Below are 21,806 nucleotides of genomic sequence, written 5' to 3' on the forward strand. Positions count from 1 at the left end.
TATTTCTTTACTGTGATCACCACCCTTGTTCTTTGCTGCCTCTTCTCTGCTGCTTGTTGCACTGCTTGGACACTTCAGTGATGTGGGAAGCTTTGTTAACCACTATTTCTTTCATTTTTTAAACCACATTAACTATTAGAACACACATAACAATCACAATTCCACATTCTACAGACTTCTAAACACCCTTTCCTATTTCCTATTTCCTGTTTATTATCAAGGACAATGAAAATACACATTCAAAATAAACTAATTTCAGTCTGGTAAAGATGGTCCTCTCCATTCATCTCCCCTCCTCTCACCAAACAGCAACAGAGTGGGCATTCCTCTTTGGAAGTTGTTGCAATGTTGTTGTGGGAATTTTTATTTTATTTTAGGGTTTTAATTGTCAGCCCAAATATGGACAGCATTTAATTAATTTTAGACTGGAGATGTCTCCATTGCATGTCCTGTATAAACTAGAAATTCTTTAGTGTATTGCATCAAGTGCTTCTGGATCATGGTTTATAATAACCAAATCCAAACCCCCAAAATACTCTTGGATGTAGACATCTACACCTCAGATGTGAACAACTAGAAGTAACCTGAACATAATATTAATAAAAAATGGTCTATTTGCTAGAAATTGTATTTCAAGTTATTCTGAACTGTTTCAGCTGAAGTGATGAAAAAGCAAGCAAGCAGGCCAGCAAGAAGATATCATATCCAATAATATGTATATAATCACATTCATGGGTTTAACTGGCTTACCTTACAGTGCTCACTGCATATTCATTTTCTCTCTTAAGACCATCCCCCAATGATAGCAAGATTATTTACCTATTTTGTTCCCCTGCTTATTTATTTTTATGAGCTATATATTTCCAAGCTTTATTCAAATTAACTACATTCAATGGCCATGTTTGTGCCTGTAACTCATTAAAGATTATTACCCTTTTTTTTTCTGACAGCAAACAGCCCTCCCAAAGCCAGCAATTTCCTCATATGTTTTCACAGAGCTTCTTTTATTTCCTTGTTTCTCAGACTGTGGATGAGGGCTGACCAAGGGAGTGAGAATGGTGTAAAATTGGAGAAGACTTTGTTTGGCTCTATTTGTGCATTGTGATGAGAGAGTACATAGACAACTAATATTTGTTGCTGCGACCCAGCCCACTGTGGGGCTGGGGCTGTGTAATGCCAATCAATCCCAGCCCATCCCCTGGATCGAGTTCCCCAAGAGGCAGACTCAGAGGGTGGGTCGATGGGCGGCTCAGAAGCCTAAGCCGCACCCCCTGGGCGGTGCCCGGGTCCAAGCCGCCTCCCCCGCTTCGGGAAAATTCCCGGTTACTCGGTTGTTCATTGGTTCTCTGTTATAACTCCCGCCTCTCGGTTTACCCCCAGTGGTTCTTGTTAAATTGTATCCTCCCCCTGGCTTGTAACTCATTGGTTGTTTTCCCTTTTGCCACGGTTTTCAAATTCCCTATAAAACTGAGGACAAGCCTCGGGGGGCGATCCCATCACATTCCATCCCTTCCGAGCTTGTTTGGGTTGTGAAACTTCTAACAATAAACCTGTTAGGAGTCAAACCCGAACAGCCTCTCTCTTCCTTTGTCTCCGAGCTAATGTGAGCCCATACCATCGGCTCCTGCCGTGTTTCCTCGGCAAAGAAGCCAGCTAGCGAGCTCAGCCAGCAGCTCTTTTCCTGATGCCGAAGTTGCTTCAGCGACGCACAGAAGAATGCAGCTGGACTCTCTCTGACCGGGGGCTTGCCAGAGCTCATGCCTCGAGTACAAGAACTGCGTTAAATATTGACCAGTAAAAAAGAACTTCTACAAGAAGATGTAAGCAGCAAGTGGAGAAGGCCTTTCTCCTTCCAGTGGCAGAAGGAATTCTCATGACTGTGACAATGATGTAGAGATAGGATGAGAAGGTCAACAGGAACGGAGGTAGTGAGCACACCCCTGCCATGACAGAAGTCACAAGTCCCACCACACAAAAGTCACAGCAGGAGAGTTTTATCATTGGGAATGGGTCACAGAAAAAATGGTCTCTTTCATTAGGCCCACAGAAATCTAAATTTGAGATCAGGAAGGTGAGTATGGAGTTAGAGAGAAAGCCATTGATCCAAGATGCAGTGCCCAGCTGGAGGCAGAGCCTGGTGCCCGTGAAGGCTGGGTAGTGCAGGGGCCTGCACACTGCCAGGTACCAGCCATAGGACGTTGCTGCCAGGAGGTAACACTCTGCAGCTACCAGGCAGCTGAAGAAATAGTATTTGGTAAAACACCCCTCCATTGAAATGCTTCCGTCTCCACCCAGGTAGCTGAGCAATATCCTTGGCTAGATTTTTGAGCTGTAGCAGATTTCCAAGCAGGCCAAACAGCCCGGGAAGAAGTACATTGGGATGTGAAGGTGCCAGTTGTACACTGGGATGTGAAGAAGCCACCATCAGCACAACAATGAAAGTGTTTCCAGTTATGCTCACAAGGTAGATTGACAGAAACATCAGGAAGAGAAGAGAATCCAATTCAGGACCATTCCTAAAATCCAGGAGGATGAACTTTGTAACATCTGTTTCATTTTTCCACTCTTGGTTTGCCTTAACTTTTGTTCTAGTGTTAAACCAGGAAGTGTTAGCAGCAATGAAGGCCTCAAGAGTTAAGCTTCCAATAACAAAAATTTCCTCACAGAATAGAGAAGCAAAGAGTAAAAATATCCTGCATCACTAGACCTGTAATGTAATTTCTATAAAGACTTCCCACATACTAAGAGTCACATTGATTATTACTCCACATACTAAGAGGAGAACATACAACTGAAGTGATGTCCACATTTCTTCTCTGGCACAAGGGTAGTTTCTAACATGTCTCCAGTCTGTGCATCCAAATTAAAAAGCAATAGATGCCATCACGAGTTTTGCCATCTTTTTTTCTGTTGTGAAAAAAAAAAGGTTAAATTGCTCCAGCAGTGACATAGCCATATTTCTATTGCTAATAAATATTGATGCATTGAAGTATATATATATATTCACTATTTATAGGTGTGTAGCATGACCTTTAATGCAGATATTTTTATTATTTGAAGAAAGTTGAAAAACAATCCAACTTCCATCCATGAAAACAGGTGTGAATGTCATCTATACTATCCTCAGCATATATCCACCCTGCCAATAAAGCGCTGAAACACTCACAAACAAAAGCGCTTCACAGTTACCTCAGTCTTCAGTCTTGTTAATGTGCAGAACAAATGACTCCAAATTTATGGAGTTTAATTCACCTAAAATGGACAGAGTAAGTCATCTTCCAAAAGTACCTATTTCCTGTACCAAGAACTCAGACTTAAGTAGCCAGATACTTAAAAAGAAAAATACAGTTCAGAAAAATCCTACTTCTTGTCATGGTGCTCTCTTTTGTTTTTTCCTCATGTGTACTGAATAATATCTTTCTCTAGATTCCCTTGCAAGTCTGATTTTCCAAAAATCCTGAAGCTTCAATTTACTTGTTCTGGATTTGTTTAAAAAAAATTTCAGTGGTCAAAGCTAGTCCCAATATGGTGGTTAATGGTGTGCTGGCACAGGAAGACAAGAGAGTGCATGCAAGGACAGGTAACCTGAGAGGATAACGCAGTTCTGGGCTTGCTGCATGAGCTCTGGCGTGCCCTCGATCAGAGAGAGTCCAACTGCGTTACTTCTCTGCGTCGCAGAAGCGACCTCGGCATCAGGAAAGGTGCAGGCTGGGCGCTCTCGCTGGCTTCTTTGCAGAGGAGACACCGCAGGATCCAATGATACAGGCTCACGTTAGTTCGGAGATAAAGGAAGAGGGAGGAGGTTCTGGTCTGGCTTCCAACAAGTTTATTATTAGAAGTTTAGCAACCAGAACATGGCAATGATCTTAATCACACCCGGAGGCTTTTCCCTCAGTTTTATAGGGGGTTTGAAAACCGCGGGGAAAGGGGAAAACAACCAATGAGTTACAAGCAAGGGGGAGGACACAATTCAACAAGAACCAATGGGGGAAACTGAGAGGCGGGAGATACAACAAAGAACCAGTGAACAACCAAGTAAGAGAGAATTTTCCCAAACAGGGAAAGGCAGTTTGGATGTGGGCGTAGCCCCGGGGGGATGTGGCTTAAGCTTTGGAGCCGCCCCTCAACCTGCCCTCCGAGGCTGTGTCCTGGGGAAATTCGATCCATGGGAGGGCCCAGGGTTGATCGGTGTCTTGCTGCCCCAGCCCAGCAGTGGGCTGGGTCATAACAACATCTCCTTCCTTTTTTATTATATGGAAATGAGGGAGAGGACTTAAGGGATTTTAAAACCAAGCACTTAAAAATGGGAAGGGCTAGTAAAATTAACAACATTATTTAAAAAAACCCCCGTACAATGTCCTTGATAATGGAAGGAATCAGCTACTGGAGCTCCCGGTGCACAGGAGGAGCTGCAGCAGCAGGTGGAACAGCAGCAGGTAGGAGGTCATCATGCAGTCAAGGGTGGTAGCTTTAGGAAAAGTATAACACAAATATGATTAACTTTTAAATAATGATGGCTCCCGTGGACTCCCCTCTTTCAAAATAAAATGAGGGGTCATTTTTGTGAAGGGAAACACATTTAAGGAGACTGGGAAGGGGAGGGTTTGTTTTTCAGGCCTGGAGGAGGAGTCTTTTTCTCAAGTGGCTTGGTTTTTCTTCTTTTCCAGGCTATGGCAGCTTTTTTCCTCTGTTTGGCATCTGTAGGTGGTCTCAAAAAGGGTTTGATCCACTTCCCAGGGATCCATTTGGACCCTCTGGGGTGGAAACACACCTGTAGCCTCTACCCCAGGTGACTAGGGGGTATGGGCCATGTATTTGTAAAGTATCAGGGTCTTTTATTAGGACTTCAGGTCTCTCAGTGAGTTTATGTTTGGCAGTTTGTGAAGTGTCTCATGATGGGAGGGTCGGGTTCCTCATAGGAACAGTTTAAAAAGTTCAAAGTGAACAGTACTTTGGAAAGTCTTATGATGGGAGCAGCGATGTCATTGCCACCTTTTTGTTGTTCTAGAAGTCTTTTTAGTGTTTGATGTTTCTTTTCCACAATGGCTTGGCCTGTGGGTGAGTGAGGGATGCCAGTGATGTGATCCACACCCCACTCACTCATGAATCTTTTTAACTCTGTGGAGGTGTATGCTGGGCCACTGTCAGTTTTTATTTTATTTGGTGTTCCCAACACAGCAAAGGCATGGACTAGGTGGTTGATGACATATTTGGCCCTCTCCCCATGGTGGGCTGAGGCGAAGGTCGTGCCAGAAAAGGTAGCCACAGAAACATGAATATATTTTTGGCGGCCAAATTGGAGGAAGTGGGTGACATCTGTTTGCCATACCTCACAACTGCCTAAGCCTCGGGGGTTAACCCCCTGACCTAATGATGGAAGCTGATATTTTTGGCATCTGGGGCATGTTGCCACAATAGTTTTTGCTTGGTCTCAAGTGAGGTGGAACATTTGAATGAGAGCTGGAGCATTTTGATGGACATTGCATGGATCAGCTGGGCTTGCTGGAATCTATTAGGCAGATTTGCTAACTTGATGGGCATAGCTATGGCATCTGCTCTCCTGTTCCCTTTGGCAATAAATCCTGGCAGGTCAGTGTGTGGTCTCACATGCATGACATAGAATGGTTGCTTTTGGTGGGAGATCAGTTGAATCAATTTTGAAAGCAAATGATGAATTTTTGGGTTTGCAACCTCCTTTAGTAAGGCTCTCTCTGCCCTGGAAACTACACCTGCAGCATAGGCCAAATCAGTTATCAAATTGAATGGTTCACTGAACCGCTCAAATGCCCTGGCCACGGCTGCAAGTTCTGCAACTTGTGGGGATCCTTCAACCACATGCACATCAAACTCCCACTTCTGAGTGTGAGGATCCTTCCAAGTGATTACACACTTGCAGGAAGCTCCAGAACCATCTGAAAAGATTGTCAGGGCATTTAATAGTTTTCTGCTTTGAATTTCTTTTGGAATCAGTTTGAAGACCGAAGTAAACATTCTGTGGTTTTGGATGGTGTATAGAAATTTGTCCTGTGTAGCCGTCTAGGGCGAATTGGAGGCGCACGTTGTTTTGAAGGAGGTTATCAAGTGATAATCGGTTGTCAATGGTAAGTAGATGCATGTGAAATCACACCCTGCAAGGGTGCGGAGGTGGGATCTAGCTCTCATCACCAACTGAGCCATGAGCTCCTGTGGCGTTGTGATACTTTTGGACGGGTGGTGCGAGAGGAAAACCCACTCGATGATTAACAGGGGATCACTCTGCACCTCATCCCATTGAAATATCAGCCCAGGAAGGTAAGGCATTTCCCCTAATACAATAAATTGAAAAGGCAGACCTGGGGTGCAGCGGTGTGCCTGCTGGGACAACAGTGCTTCCTGTTCCTCACAGATGGACTGTCTCGCCCCCTCTGTTAGACTCCTGGATGATGTGATGTCATCTTTCCCTCACAGGAGGTTGAACAGAGGAGTGAGATCTTCTGTTGTCAGCCCTAGGAGCGGCCTCACCCAATTTATGGACCCGCAGAGCTGGTGGAGTTCCTGCGAGGTCTTAGGGTGATCATTAATTTTGACTTGTTGGGGAACCACAGTCTGGTCATGGTTTTTTAGTCCAAGGTATTTAAATGGAGAGATTTTCTGGACCTTTTCAGCCTGGATTTCAAATCCATTTGCCTCTAAGGCCTCGATTACCTTCCCTAATGTCCAGTCTAAATAGGATTGGTTAGGAGCGCACAGCAAAACATCGTCCATATAGTGGAGCCCTATTGCCTTTGCTGCTAACTTTCTGATGGGGGACAGAATGTGGGCGACATACCGCTGGCAAATGGTGTGGGTGAGATTTTCATGCCTTGTGGCAAAATTCGTCACTGGTAGTGCTGCATGGGAGCCTTTCGGTTGATGGAAGGTACCGAGAAGGCAAACTGGGGTGCATTGTCTGGGTGTAGTGGGATCTGGAAGAAGCAGTCCTTAATGACTGCTACCTTCCACTGCCTAAGGACCATGGAGGAGGACGGCATTCCAGGCTGCAGGGGTCCCATGTCCTCAATGACTGCATTTATTTTCCACAAATTGTGGAGGAGGCCCCACTTGTCTTTCCCTGGGTTTTTGATTACAAATACTGGGGCGTTCCAAGGGCTATTTGAGGGTTCGATGTTGCCCTTTTTCAATTGCTCCTCTAAGAGTGCGGTGAGCACCTTTAATTTGTGTTTTTCCAAAGGCCACTGATCCATCCAGACATGTTCGTCAGAGATCCAATTTAATTTCTGGAAGGGGCGCTCTGCAGTGGCCTTTATTAAAAATTCTGGGGTTGAGATGAAATTTCAACTTGACCCCCCCACTGGGACATGAGATCCCTGCTCCACAATGTAAACCCAGAGTCAATTACAAAAGGACGGACTGATGCTATCTGTCCCTCTGGACCCTCGATTTGGACAACTGCCTTGCTTCTCTGGGCAGATATAGATCCCCCCACACCCGTCACGATACCTTCTGCCAGCTGCAGCTCCCAGTGTGACGGCCACTTGTGGGAAGAAATGACTGTCACGTCTGCTCCCATGTCCATTATTCCTGCCAGGCTGATGTCCGAGCCTTGGCAAGACAGTTTGCAGTTAAGCATGGGTTTGTTGTTCCCAGCTACCTCAGCCCAGAAGACAGAGGGGTTGTAGTCCTGTGGCGGACTACTGGGCATGAGAATAGCTTGGGCCACAACCTGGTTAGCAGCAAGAAAAAAAGGAGGGTTAACATAGTGGATGTTGACAGTAAACAACCCTTATGGCCCCACTTGAACAATCTCTGGTGTTATACAAAGGTCAGCTGGTGTGGGTACTGCATCTTTTAACACAAACAATATAGAGTCTCTCAAGTTCTCGCAACTCATGACGATTCTCTGGGGTGTTACCGAGTCCATTTGAGTTGCCATGGTTGTGGTGACAGTTCTTCTGGTCCGAGCTTTTTGATTTCTATCTCTGTGCAGCCCTGCCAATCCGCACTGATTCGTCAGTTTTTTGGCTGCATCCCAATGTAGGCAGGTGATGTCATTTACCCTGATTAATTGGAGCCGGGGCTCAGCAATTTCGAGCTAGATGCCCTAGTTTGCCACACCTTTGACAGACCCAATTAGCATTGCTTTTGTCCTGAGATGCTGTTGATTCAGCAGCATTCGCAGTCCCTACTACATTCCCCCTGGTTTTTAAATTTGGCTGGTTAATTGGCACTAATGTGGTACAGGCACGAATTATCTGTTTTAGAGTTGGCAGAAGATTAAATGGGAGATTTAAAATCACTCTTGCACACTTCATTTGCGTTAGCTTTTGCAATTTGAGTTATAATATGCTTTTTTGTGTTTAGATCTTCTACCTGTTTTTCTACCAGGAGCCTCAGTTTATCGACAAAATCAATAAATGGCTCATTTTGCAGTTGCCAAATCTCTGTATAATTCAATTGAGGTGTTAATTTGGGGGGCATCATTAAAAATGCTTGCTCTGTTGCTTGCCTCATAGCATTTAGGACCAGCTCTGGTGTGTCTCGAGCCTGATCTCATGGCTTGGACAATAACCCTTCACTGGTAAGGTGATCTGTAGAAGTCCCTGCATTGTTTGGATCCTGCAGTAGGATTGGAAGGAGCTCTCTTAGTTGTTCTCTCCAACTATCATCCCATGTTTGAGATTCGGATGGAGAAAGCAAGCAGGAAAAAATGCTTTTGAGGTCATGTGGTACCATCACTGTAGTGGTGAGGGTTATCTGCAGGAGGTTCTTCAAATAGTCTCCCTCCCTAAATCTTTCTGGGCTTTGCAAAGCTCTTTCAGCCTTCCGGGATCAAAAGGTTTCCATGTGGGATTGCTGCCTGCTCTGTCATAGGTAACAGAAGCAGCAAAGGGATAGCAGGGGGCTGAGGGGACTCCCGGACCCGATTTCAAGATCGAGTCCGTTCCGGTTTCTACCCCGTGGGAACCAGAAGGGGGGGCGTGGGAACCAGGAAGTCCTCCACAGTGGGCAAGAGTTGAGGACCAGGAGGAGCAGTCACAGGATGGGTGGGAATTCCCAACGTAGGGGGTGGTACCCAACATGTGGGAGGAACCCGAAGCAGTCATGTGTGGGGGCAGGGATAGGAAAGGGCTGGGGGGGAGGGCGAAAGGGATTGCGGGAGGAAAAGGGGGGAGGGGTGGACTGTGCCATGTGGTCACCGCCATTATGTAGACACATGGGGGGGGGGGATAATGGTAAAGAGCATTTAGAACAGTTTTCTGGGCTTACAACTGGGGAACAGGCCAAGGATACTGGGTTGGGGAAGGGGTCGAGGCAGCCTGGCCAGGGCTATCTCAACAGGGTGGCTGAGAAGACTTAGAGGGGTCAGGGAGAAGGTAGCAACTCTGTGCCTTTAGGCATATTACCCCATTCAGTTTTTCCAACGAAGGGGAAGTGGGATGAGGGATACGAGGAGAGGAAGGAGGGATACGGGGAGAACTGGGGAGAAATTTGGGCTTTTCTTTTACTTTCCGGTTCATTTTGTGCAAGTCCCAAAGGACTAGAACTAGAGGAAAGAATTTTTCTCCAGAGTTATCTCCTCTCCCCTTTAAATCAGCGATATTTTTTCCTACAGCCTGCCAGAAAGCAGGGGATTTTAAATTTACAGGAGAGGTCTGAGGAAAGTAAAAGAAGAGACAGTGAACAAACTGTTTTAACAGACCCTTTGGAAATTTAAACCCACTAGCTTCAAGGGATTTTGCAACTTGGAGAAAAACCTCTCTTTGGTGTTGAGAAAGTTTTGAACCCATGGCTTTCTCAACACTTTTTCCACCCACCACCCGCAAAAGGGAAAAAGAAACAAAAAATTCTCAGGGACCTCACACAAGTTTCAGTTCAGCACAAATCAGCACAAACTCCCAGTTACAGGCGTCTGGTCCCAAAACTAAAAACACAGGTGGAGTCCTCCAAATATTGGCTGCTCTCCGAGGTCAGTTCAGTGCAAAATCAGTCGGAGTTAGCAGCCTTCTCTCAGGCCACCCCTCCTAAAAAAGAGCGGGCTTCACTGAGAGGCATTGGCAGCTCCAAAGTCGCTTTTTTCACTGTCCACTGAGAGCCGCGACATCACAGGGAGCCACTTGTGTGAGCCCCACGCTCAGATGCCAATCTAACACAGTTCTGGTCTCACCGCACGAGCTACGGCGTGCCCTTGATCAGAGAGAGTCCAGCTATGTTACTTCTCTGCATCGCAGAAGTGACCTTGGCATCAGGAAAGGCACTGGCTGGGCGCGCTTGCTGGCTTCTTTGCAGAGGAGACACTGCAGGAGCCGATGATCTAAGCTCACGTTAGTTCGGAGATAAAGGAAGAGGGAGGAGGTTCTGGTCTGGCTTCCAACAAGTTTATTGTCAGAAGTTTAGCAACCAGAACATGGCAATGATCTTAATCACACCCAGAGGCTTTCCCCTCAGTTTTATAGGGGGTTTGAAAACCGCGGGGAAAGGGGAAAACAACCAATGAGTTACAAGCAAGGGGGAGGACACAATTCAACAAGAACCAATGGGGGAAACTGAGAGGCGGGAGATACAACAAAGAACCAGTGAACAACCAAGTAAGAGAGAATTTTCCCAAACAGGGAAAGGCACTTTGGATGTGGGCGTAGCCCCGGGGGGATGTGGCTTAAGCTTTGGAGCCGCCCCTCAACCTGCCCTCCAAGGCTGTGTCCTGGGGAAATTCGATCCATGGGAGGGCCCAGGGTTGATCGGTGTCTCGCTGCCCCAGCCCAGCAGTGGGCTGGGTCATAACAACAAGAGGAATACAGACAAACTGTATGAGCAAACAGGGATCAAGTAGGAGAGCTAAGGCCCTGATTAAATTAAACCTGTCTAGGGACTCCAAAGGCAATGAGAAAAGCTTTGATAGGTATTGGTGATAAAAGAAAGGAAAATGTGGGCCGGCTCTGGGCCCTTCTTTCTGGAAAGAAACAGGAGATCTGGTTACCCAGGACTTGGAGAAGGCTGAGGGATTACACGACTTGTTTGCCTTGATCTTCACCAGCAAGTATTCCAACTGCACTGTCCAAGTCACGGGATCTGAAAACCGACGGCACTGGGGTTTTTCAGATTGTGCAGAAGAGCAGGATCCAGGGAGACCCTAGAGCCCCTTCCAGTGCCTAAAGGGGCTCCAAGACAGCTGGAGAGGGACTTTGGACACAGGAGAAGGGGGAATGACTTCACATTGACAGAGAGCAGAGTTAGGGCTAGAGAATAGGAAGAAATCCTTCCCTGTGAGGGTGGTGAGGGCCTCGTACAGGTTGCCCAGAGAAGCTGTTTAGTGGAATGTGTCCCTGCCCATGGCAGAGGGTGGAACGGGATGAGTTTAAAGGTCCCTTCACACCCAAACTCTTCTATGAAAGGATTCTATGAAAGGAACTGAACAGAAAATCTGCTTCTCTTTTTCTTCTGAGTGGACTCTTCTACTCAGCTGTCTTGGTCTGAAAGACAGATGTCTGCCAAAGAAGGCAGGAACCTCCCTTGGAATGGAGAGTATGACCCCCTTCCCTCTGAATTATATAACTTTGAAATTAAGGGAAAAGGAATAGCAGTTCTTTACTAGTATGTGTGTGGGTAACAAAACAAGCACCAACCCCGGCAGCACCAAGGAGCAGCAGCAGAGCCCAGGGCCGGCCTCTCCCGGCCGCAGCCCTTTCCCCTCGGTGCAGCTCCGCTCGCGGCCGCCAGGGGCGCTGGTGGCTCCCGGCCGGGCAGGGCGGCTGCGGGGATTCCCCGCGCCTGCAGGGGGCGCTGTGGCGCCAGCTCGGCCGCCTCTCTCCCTCACGCGGTGATGGCGGGAGAGCCGGCAGGAGAGATGGAGAAGAGGCTTCCTGTACAAACCCCCAGGGGCAGCCGGTCCTGGTTCCCCTCTGGATGGTGAAATGGACTGCAGCAGGAAGCAGAAAGCTGGGTTGGCAGGGACGAGCAACATCCCAGTGTGGTAGATGTGAAAAACAAGGTTCACTCCTAGTAAAATTTAAAAAAAGTTTAATAAAAGGGACAATTAGGAGACAATAGCAAAAAGGGTATTATGGCCGGGTGCTTTGGCAGAGATCCAAAGGCACACCTCTACATCCAAAAGATCATCTTTAAAAGTACATCTCTTATTGCACATTCATCACAATCCTGCATGATTCATAAATTCTTTGGAGTTTCTGTGTTTCATCCCATCAGCCTTATCTTCTTCCTTGGCTCCATTCCGTCTCTGCTCCCTCCATAAATTCTCTCTGGTTTTGGCTCTTCATCTTCTCTGATAAGATACTTCAGGAATGTGAAGACTTTCTCTGCCTATCTTTTCTAAATTGACTATATAAACAAGAGACATTCTATATCATGTATTACATTACAGAACCTAGGTAAAATTTTTCTAGCATTAAGGAACATGAAAAAAGTCAACATCACAATACATTCATAACACTACCTCCCTTTTCCTTTTTTTACAGATCATTTGGCTTGAGCAGTATCCCTTGTTTTCTAGCCTTTATTATTTGCTCATTTTTTTCACAAATCAATCTTGCTTCTTCAAAGGGGTTTTTGATATCATTTTGCTTCTTTAACACCATGATCTTTTGTGCCGTTCCTGATGCAGCCAATTTTGGTTCCACAGGCATTGGTACTATTTGCATGCCTTGGACCACAGTAGATATTGATCGAATACAACAGGGGATCAGGCAAGGGAGAAATATCAAGCCTGCGGTGGCACATAAAAGGAAGAAACCTAGCTTCTTCCACCATTCTATTCCCAGTACATTATCCCACCAGCTAAGTTTTAGTGCGGATTCCCACTTTTGGACCAGTACATGGGCTATTTTTCTGATATTTTTGGTTATATCTAGGATGGCATCCCCATGGTCATCTATCTTCAAACAACAGTCTGATGTATTAAATTTTCCACAAACACCTCCTTCTTCAGCCGATAGATAGTCTAAAGCCAACCTATTCTGGTACACCGCAGCTCTTGTTTGGCTCTGTTGGCTAGCTAGTAATTCCAATGCCTGACCAGTGTGGTTCGTTATTATTTCTACAACTGCTTGGAGTCTTATGATCCGATTCAGCATGTAAATTGGGATTCGATACCCCCAACTCCCATCTTGTGCCCAGGTGGCTGGCCCATACATTTCAATTATGCACTCAGCATGCCATTCCTTGTCTCTCCATTTTTGAGATCCTCCAATCAATTCTCTTTTATTCCTTTTCAGATCCTCATACACTGGTATTCCTAGTTGATCTCCATCTGGCTCTGGTAAAAGAAAGAATCCTGGGTGTATGATTCCCAGGGTACAACTCCCTTTCCACCGAGGAGCTTTGCATATGCCCTTTTCCCACATATCCAAAATAGGCCATCTGGTGCCCTCCAGTAGTCAACTTTTGGTTGATTTATATTTTCCCAAAATTCTGAAATGTCTGGGATCCCAAAATAAGGATTTTTGTTTGTATCATTGCATTGAAAGAGTTTGACCTTATTATTGTACTTACAATTCTTTTCCTTTGTTTTCTCCTGAGTCCAATACAGAGCTGGTTTCTTGGGGACGTACCATGTAAAAGTTCCATTACTGACTTTATATCTCTTACATGGAGTATTTCCTACTTTGTTGAGGAAATTGTTCCTGGTACGCCAAAGACACTCCTATCACTGTTGAACTCAGTACCCACCCTTCTGGTCTGTTTTCTCCCCTTATCCTTGTCCGATTCCACTTAAGGAGTTCTATTGGGCTTAAGCTACTGCCTTTCCATGGCCATTCCTCTGTCATCAGAAGCCCTCCACAGACCCAGCAGTTGGTTACATTAAGCTCTTTACCTATCCTTTCCCCTAATTCCACAAACAGGTTTTTTCCAAATTTTGAGGTTTCATTTTCTAATTGTTGTTTGAGTTTCACACGCATGTCTTGAATTGGGGTCGATATAGAGTCAGATTGTTGTGCTGGCTTTGCCTTCTTATTCACCAGTTGTTCTTTTACTAAGCCTGAGACTTTACTCCTAACAATATATGTGAAACAAATCCATCTTCCCCCTTTTGGACATTTACTTCCCAATTTGCTACCACTTGTTCCTAGGTTTTTTACAATCCAGTACTTTTCCCCATTTTGCATACAGTTTTTTCTACTTTGGATGGGTTGTAACAGTGACTGTTGACATGGGTATGCGCAATGAAAAAGGAACCTCGGTGTTTTTCCATATACAGCTTTTGGTAACACCTATGGCATGGCTTTGCTGGTATCCCCAGAGGGAAGAGACAAAAAAGGAGTGATGGATAAAGGAATAACAGAGGTCCGATATGGCTGATACCTCCACCTCCCATGCCTATGGGATTGCTTCCGACAGCAGGGGTATGTGATCTTCTTGGTGGCAAGTACAGTGGTCAATTCGGTCTTGCCCTCTATTTCCTCATCACTTCCTCTTCGTTAATTTCCAGGCAAATTGCTTTTGACACTTCTTAATTGTAACTTCACACCATTCCTCAGGTATCTCCCATTCATCAGGCACTAGTAATTCCCATCCATAAAGCAGGGTTACTATTTCAGCTGCTCTTTACTCTACCTGGATGAGGAATAGGTTTGGCGTTCGATACTTCATCCAGTAGAGTGTCATTTCTGTGAACTACAATACCAATATTTTTTACAGTCTAGACATTTACATTTAACCCAGCTAACATGTCCAGTATTGGGGTGAATCAGACAGGGTATATGGTATGGCACTGTTGGAGGTAGCAATTCCTCCTCCTTTTTAAATAAATCACAGGCTAAGGCCAGAATATGAGAACCCTCAGCCTGAAATAATCCTGATCCTCCTGTTTGGAGTGGAAGTATTCCTCCCCAAGGAGGGTATCGGAGGTGTCTCAGGACTTGTCCAGGCAACACTTGAAACCACTGATAGAAGCTTGGCTTTATTTCCCAATCAGGTGTGATTCTTGGTGTATCTCTTGAATCATTTGGGTGTTCCCAGCGCATTAACTCCCAGTTCCCTCTTAAGAGTTAACTTGGTATCACCAGGCTTAGATGTTATAGTCCACTCCTTAGGTTCTTCCATGGGTCCTTTGATTCTGCTGGTGTGGATCCACCCTCGCTCCTTGGTCCGGATCGCTGCCTCAGTCATCAGTAGCACCTGAAAAGGACCTTCCCCTTGTGGAGTTAAAGATTGCTCTTTCCACGTTTTTACTAGTACCCACTCCCCTAGATGGATGTTATGGATTTTAAAGTCTAAAGGTGTGGTTTGAGGGATTATCCCTTTTAACTGCAAATCTTCAAGGGTCCTTGCAATTGTGTTGACATATGCTTTAACACTCATTTCCCCTAATTCATAGGTAGCAGTTTCATGTTGGGTGGTCAGAAAGGGTAACCCAAACATCATTTCGTAAGGTGACACTCCCAGGTCTGACCTGGGTTGTGTCTGAACCCTCAATAAAGCCAGAGGTAGGCATTTTACCCATGACATTTGAGTTTCAATTATTAATTTAGTTAAGGTTCTCTTTAAAGTTTGGTTCATCCTTTCTACCCGTCCTGAACTCTGTGGATGCCATGGGGTATGTAGTTCCCATTTTATTCCCAAGGCTTGAGTTAATTGCTGCAGAACTTCTGATGTAAAGTGTGTCCCTCTATCTGAGTCTATCCTATTAATCATTCCATACCTGGGAATAAGTTGTTCTAAGAGGGTTTTGCATACTACATTGGCTGTGGCTCTGACAGTGGGAACAGCTTCCACCCAATGGGTAAGATGGTCTGTTATTACTAACAAGAATTTCCACCTCTGCACTTGGGGGAGTTCAGTAAAGTCCACTTGGATACTTTGAAATGGCCGGAGAGCTAACTCATGACCTCCTGGAGTTGTTTTCCTCATCACCTTTTTATTTACTTTTTGGCAAACCATACATCTTTCAGTTATTTGTTTAGCCAACCCATAAATTCCAGTGCACCCATAATTCCTTAGAAAGTGATCACACAAAGCCTTAGTACCCCAGTAAGTTTTTTGATGCATGTTTTGTAGTATTTTTCTGGTGAGTGATTTATTAAGTAACTGCCTTCCATCCGGAAGTTTCCATTTTCCACATTCATCTGGCTTTCCTCCTGTCTTACTTAATTCTTTTTCCTCTGTTTCACTGAATTTTGGAGTCTCCAATTTTTTGTTCTTTGAGGTCAAAAGTGGCATAACCCTTTTTATCCCATTTTCTGCAGCATCCTTAGCTTCTTGATCTGCCAAATTATTTCCTCTTATTTCTGAGGTCATTCCTTTTTGGTGCCCTTTTATATGTACTACAGCTATCTCTGCAGGTAACTCTAATGCCTCTAAAACCTTTAAAATAAGTCCTTCATGTATCAACCCCTTTCCCTTTGAATTAAGTAATCCCCTTTCTTCCCAGATTTTCCCAAAAGTGTGTACTACTCCAAAAGCGTACCTTGAATCAGTATCTATAGTTCCCTTCTTGTGTGCTAAATACTCCAGTGCCCTTTTTAGGGTATATAATTCGCAAGTCTGAGCTGACCAGTTGGAGGGTAATTTTACTTTTTCAATGGTTTGCATAGTTCCCCCATCAACTAAAGCATATCCTGACATTCTTTTTCTTTGTATACATCTGGAAGAACCATCTACACATATTATTTCTCCTTCTGAAAGGGCTTGTTCCTCGAGATCTGCTTGAACTTTGGTTTGGTATTGGATAATTTCTAAGCAGTTATGTGTCAGGTTATCTTTCAGCTCTCCATATGAGAATTGAGCTCTCCATATGAGGATTTAGGCTCTTACTCACTTCTAATGTCAAATCCTCACTATCTATCAGAATTGCTTCATACTTTAGCATCCTAGAGTCTGTTAACCATTTTTCAGCTTTCTGGTTTAGCATATTTTGAACTGCATGAGGTGTGTACACTATCAGCTTTCTCCCAAAAGTAAGTTTATGACTTTCTTCTCCCAAGATTGCAGTAGCTGCTATAGCTTGAATACATATTGGCCAGCCATGGCTTACTGGATCTAACATCTTTGACAAGTAAGCTATTAGTCTCTTCACTCCTCCCCACTCCTGAACCAGAACTTCATGAGCTACTCCACTTTCCACATTCACATACAGATGAAAGGGTTTTTCTAATGAGGATAAGTTTAAAGCTGGTACTGAGGCAAGTTTTAATTTCAATTCCTCTAATTTCTCATTATCCTCTTTGGTGCATTTTATATCATCTCCTTCTGTCAATTTTCCAGACAGAAATTTTACAGCTTGTGTATATCCTTCAATCCATAGTCTACAATATCCCAATAATCCAAGTAGCTTTCTAATTTCTCTCCTTGAAGAGGGAAGGGGAAGGGATAGAATCCCTTCAATTCTCTCGGGGTTTACTTTTCAACTTCCCTTGCTTATTAAGTGACCAAGATATTTTACTTCTGATTCTACTTGTTCTTCTGATTCTAAGTTTCCCTTTTGATACTCTTAACCCCTTTTCTCCAAGAAGATCCAGAAGTTTTATCGTTGCTTCTCTGACTTCACTTTCAGCTTCCCCAGATAATAAGAGATCATCCACATATTGGATGATTTGTATTCCTGGTGGAGTAGGGAAAGTTTGTAATATTATTTCTAAAGCTTGTCCAAATAGGTTTGGCGATTCTGTAAATCCCTGTGGTAATCTTGTCCATCTCAGTAGCTGCCTTCTCCTGGTATTTGGAACCTCCCATTCAAAGGTGAAAATATCTCAGCTTTCTTCAGCCAGTGGGCAGGTCCAGAAGGCATCCTTTAAATCCACTACACTAAACCACTGGTGCTGGGGTGGGACTTTACTCAGGAGAGTATAGGGATTGGGTACCACAGGATAACGAGCCCAAGTCCTCTCATTAACTTCCTGTAAGTCTTGCACTAATCTATAAGTCCCATCAGGCTTCTTTACTGGTAGAATAGGGGTGTTATGAGGAGACATACAAGGTTCTAATGTCCCATCCTTTATTAGTCCCTCTATTACTGGTTTTAAGCCTTCTCGTCCTTCTAAGGATACAGGGTACTGACGTACACGTATGGGACATTCTTCTTTCTCAGTCGTGACCCTTATAGGGTCAATATCCAGTCCTCCTCTATTCCCTTCTCCAGCCCAAACCTCCTTGTTAATTCTCTTTTCATCTTCTTGACCAAGTTTTAAAATTTTAGTTGTCATTTTCCCTTCTTTTGGTATAACTATTCCCAACTCCACCTGTAAATCCTTCCCTAATAAATTCCTACCTGCCCCAGGGACTAATAAAACATCCCCCATCCAAATTCTAGTTTCCCCTTCGATTACCACGTCTTTTATGACAGGAACTGTAAAACTTTCTTCTTTTGCCCCTATTACCTTTATGGTATCTTTACTTATACTACAACCTTTTGGAGTATTCACTAGGCAGGTTCTTTCAGCCCCTGTATCAACCACAAATTCTAACTCCTCCTCCTGGGGACCGACTTTTAACGTTATCACAGGCTCTAGATGGTATTTGTCCCCCAGAAAATAGAGCTGGTGACATCCCTATTCCTCATCTGGGTTTATTTCTCGGAAGATTTTCACATCCTTCTTTAAATGAGGGCATTCTCTTCTAAAATGCCCTTCCTCTCCACAGTAATAGCAAGCAGTTCCAGAATGCTCCTGAGTTTTTGTTTGCACTGAGTTCCTGTTTTCCCCTTTTTCCCCTTTTCTAAAGCCCGAATTCCTAGAAGTGGTATTTGGAGATCTCAGATTCCTTTGAAAGTTACTTTCTCTCATAGTGGCTACCATAATTGGCTTCTACTTTGGCTTTTTCTTCATCTCTCCTCACATAAACTTTCTGAGCCTCTTTTAATAAGTCGTTTAATGGTCCTTCGTGCCAGTCTTCCAAATTTTCTAGTTTCTTCCTAGTATCAGGCCAAGCATGAGTGACAAAATTGACTCTTAATAAAGTCTGCCCAGCTGCTGTTTCAGGATCTATCCCAGAAAATTTTTTCATATTTCTCCTAAGTCTCTCTCAAACCATTCAGTTGGAGACTCTTCCTTTCCCTGTTGCCCTTCAGAAGCCTTTTTTAAATTCTGCCCTCGAGGTGCTGCCTCTTTTATTCCTTTGATTATTAAATTATGGTAATCATTCATATTCCTTCTCCCAACCTCTTCATTGTGATTCCAGGCAGGAGGTGTCAATGGCATCTTCTGGTCTCCTGGCAGTCCCTGTTGGTTCTCTCTTTCCCAAATTCTCATACTTGAAACTCTAATTAAATTTCTCATTCCTCTTGAGAAAATAATATTTTCATTATTGCTTGCATCTCTTCCCAAGTAAAAATGTTTGGGCCTAAGAATTGATCTAACTGTTCAGCTGTTCCCATGGGATCTTCTAATAATCCTTTAATCTCCTTTTTAACATTTCTGACCTCTGAAGAAGTGAGAGGGACATTTACAAATCCTGTTCCGCCAGCCCCCATTGGAACTTCTCTTAAAGGGAACAAATGGACCTCCCCATCCCAGTTCTTGTGTCCTTTTTCTCTTAAGATACTTCTTTCCTGTCTTGGGGAGGTGTCGGGAGATGGCTGTTCTGTAACTGATCTCCCCGTACTTTGGTGTTTTCCTTCCTCTTTAAGAGGAACAGCAGAAGCAGTCATTGCCAGGGGAACGGTGCAGGCGAGGGAGGGGGGGTAGGAGGTGGGAATCCTCTCCGAGGCTGATTCCTCCTGGAGTGGGGGGGCATAGGTGGGGGCTGCTGCCGGAACCGCCAAGGGGACAAGTTCTTCCGGCGGATACCAGAGTTTGGCGTGGACTCTCTGCACAGGTCCACAGCAGCCACGGCGACAGGACTCTGAGCTGCTGGCGAACCCAGTGCAGCCTGCAGGGACAAAGCTGGGTTCAATAAAATAAAATCTTACATAGGAACTCAAGAAATTAACAGGGATAAAGAAGACTTGAATATAGTCTTACACGTCCTGTCTAGAACAGAGTAAAATATTACAGAAAGGAAAATACTAACTCAAAAATGTCCATCTGTGCATAATAGCTGAATATGTAAGGTGTTCATTGCTGCTTCTTCATCTTCAGCCACATTCATATTTCAAATCTACTTAGCTGTAAGTTCCTGCTACATCCTTTGATGTCATCAATCGAGCTTCTAACCTATAACATTACCCCTGATGTTTCCTATTATTGTGCCTACATTTCATTAAACCAGTTTAAACATACACATTTGGTTAACATCTCTTCCAGACATCTCTTTTATATTGATGAGCAGCAGCAGATGAACAGGACAAAATCTAGCATCTCATCTCCTACAGTACTGTGATGAAGCAAGACTGAATTTACAGGAGCCAGAGTAGATGATGCAAGGTCCAGACAAATTGTCTCATCCCACTCACTGTTGATCATATGCCCCCCTAAGAATATAGAATGATTAGGGTTGAGAAAGACCTCTAAGATCATCAACCAGCCATTAACCAGGTCCAGTTCTTCAGTGGTCTCCTAAAACGCCAGTGCTTTCGCTTCTTTTCTGTTTCAGGTAAGTTTATTTGTTCCTATGTGTAAATCCCAACCAAATTCAATAAAGAACTGTTGAGCTTTTGACAGGGTACCCTTCCTTCTTGGACCAGGGTAAGAGAGCAGAGGAGGCTGATGTTCTGCTAAGTTTTTTATTTCATAGTCTCACAGCTTTCTTGAAGGCAGAATTCGAAGGGGGTTACATGATAAAGCCAAGCAGCAACAGCAACAGCAGGCAAAACCAGCTTCTTCTTCTTCTATGTGCTCTATATGCTCTATATATTCTATATGCTCTATACTCTATATGCTCTATACTCTAGACTCTATACTTTTTCTTAGACAAGTGTGGATTATATTTGTTAGTTGACCAATAAGATTAACACATGATTCTAGTTTTCCTTTTCTTAACCTATCCTGGTCTAATTCTAACAATTGTAAGTCTTACACAAGTGTTACATAGGTATTACACAGATTTGCATATACAGTTACTATCAGTTCTTATTGTTTATGTGAACACTCTTTCTGAAAAATGTGAACAGTATAATTCTATCTATATTTTGTCTAAAGTAAAGAATTCTGTGAAAAGGTAACACTGCTGCAGCAAGAACTGTGTTTAAGGTCTCTGCTACAGCTTTTCAATGTTTAAGGCACTTAGCATATATTTCTACTAAAAGTTAAAAATCTATATTTCTGTTTCACTTTGGTGTGGCTTCATGGATCTCAGCTTGTCCAAAGGTTTTAATTCAACCCCTGTGCTTTGGCTTCCCTCTGGGCTTGAGTCCAGAGGAGCTTTCACTCCAACAAAGAACAAAGTCCCGAGATCATTTTACTAGGGCAGGTAGGGACAGGGATTTCCAGCTTACAGTAAAGACAGTAAATTCTACAAGACAAATAGTTTTCTCAGTACATTCAATGTAATGATGATTAAAACTGATGAATACAACTAATGAAAAAATAATTACTTCCAAAATAATTCCTGTAAATAGATTAAAACACGTATAGGTACATTTAATGTCTTTCTTTGTTCCTTTGTACTATATGCTTTTACTGAAAATAAGTGATTTTTGAAAGTCAGTATTGTATATCTCAAGCCTAGTCACTCTTTTTCTCATACTTCTTTATTTATCATTTCAGCACGAAAACAGTAGGCAAACAGTAGGCAAACTTCTAAACTTTTTCCTTAATAGAACAATCAGCATGTGGCCTAAAGGTACTTCATGCACATATGTGTCCACTCAAAAAGCCTGATCATATTTCCCTGAAAATGCTTTTAGTCTGCTCTTTGAACAAGCTCTATTGGAAACATTAGATTCAATAATATCACAGATTTACCAGAATTTTAGCCAATCACTTGCCTTTGAAGAGGTACAG

General features: G+C 43.8%; 1 protein-coding gene across 1 annotated transcript in view; it reads right to left on the reverse strand.

Annotated features, from left to right (window-relative positions):
- Nucleotides 1-1,755: 1,755 nt before the first annotated feature.
- LOC309578230 (olfactory receptor 10A4-like) overlaps nt 1,756-21,806 on the reverse strand; it is a gene marked incomplete at both ends in the record, with an annotated part of 28,696 nt that continues 8,645 nt past the window's right edge. Inside the window, 5 exon segments of the mRNA XM_082290652.1 lie at nt 1,756-2,316; nt 2,320-2,412; nt 2,414-2,588; nt 6,862-7,042; nt 7,480-7,702. Coding sequence (XP_082146778.1) covers nt 1,756-2,316; nt 2,320-2,412; nt 2,414-2,588; nt 6,862-7,042; nt 7,480-7,702 — 1,233 coding nt within the window.

Source organism: Coloeus monedula (assembly GCF_965178545.1).
Source record: "Coloeus monedula genome assembly, chromosome: 14".
Lineage (NCBI taxonomy): Eukaryota > Metazoa > Chordata > Aves > Passeriformes > Corvidae > Coloeus > Coloeus monedula.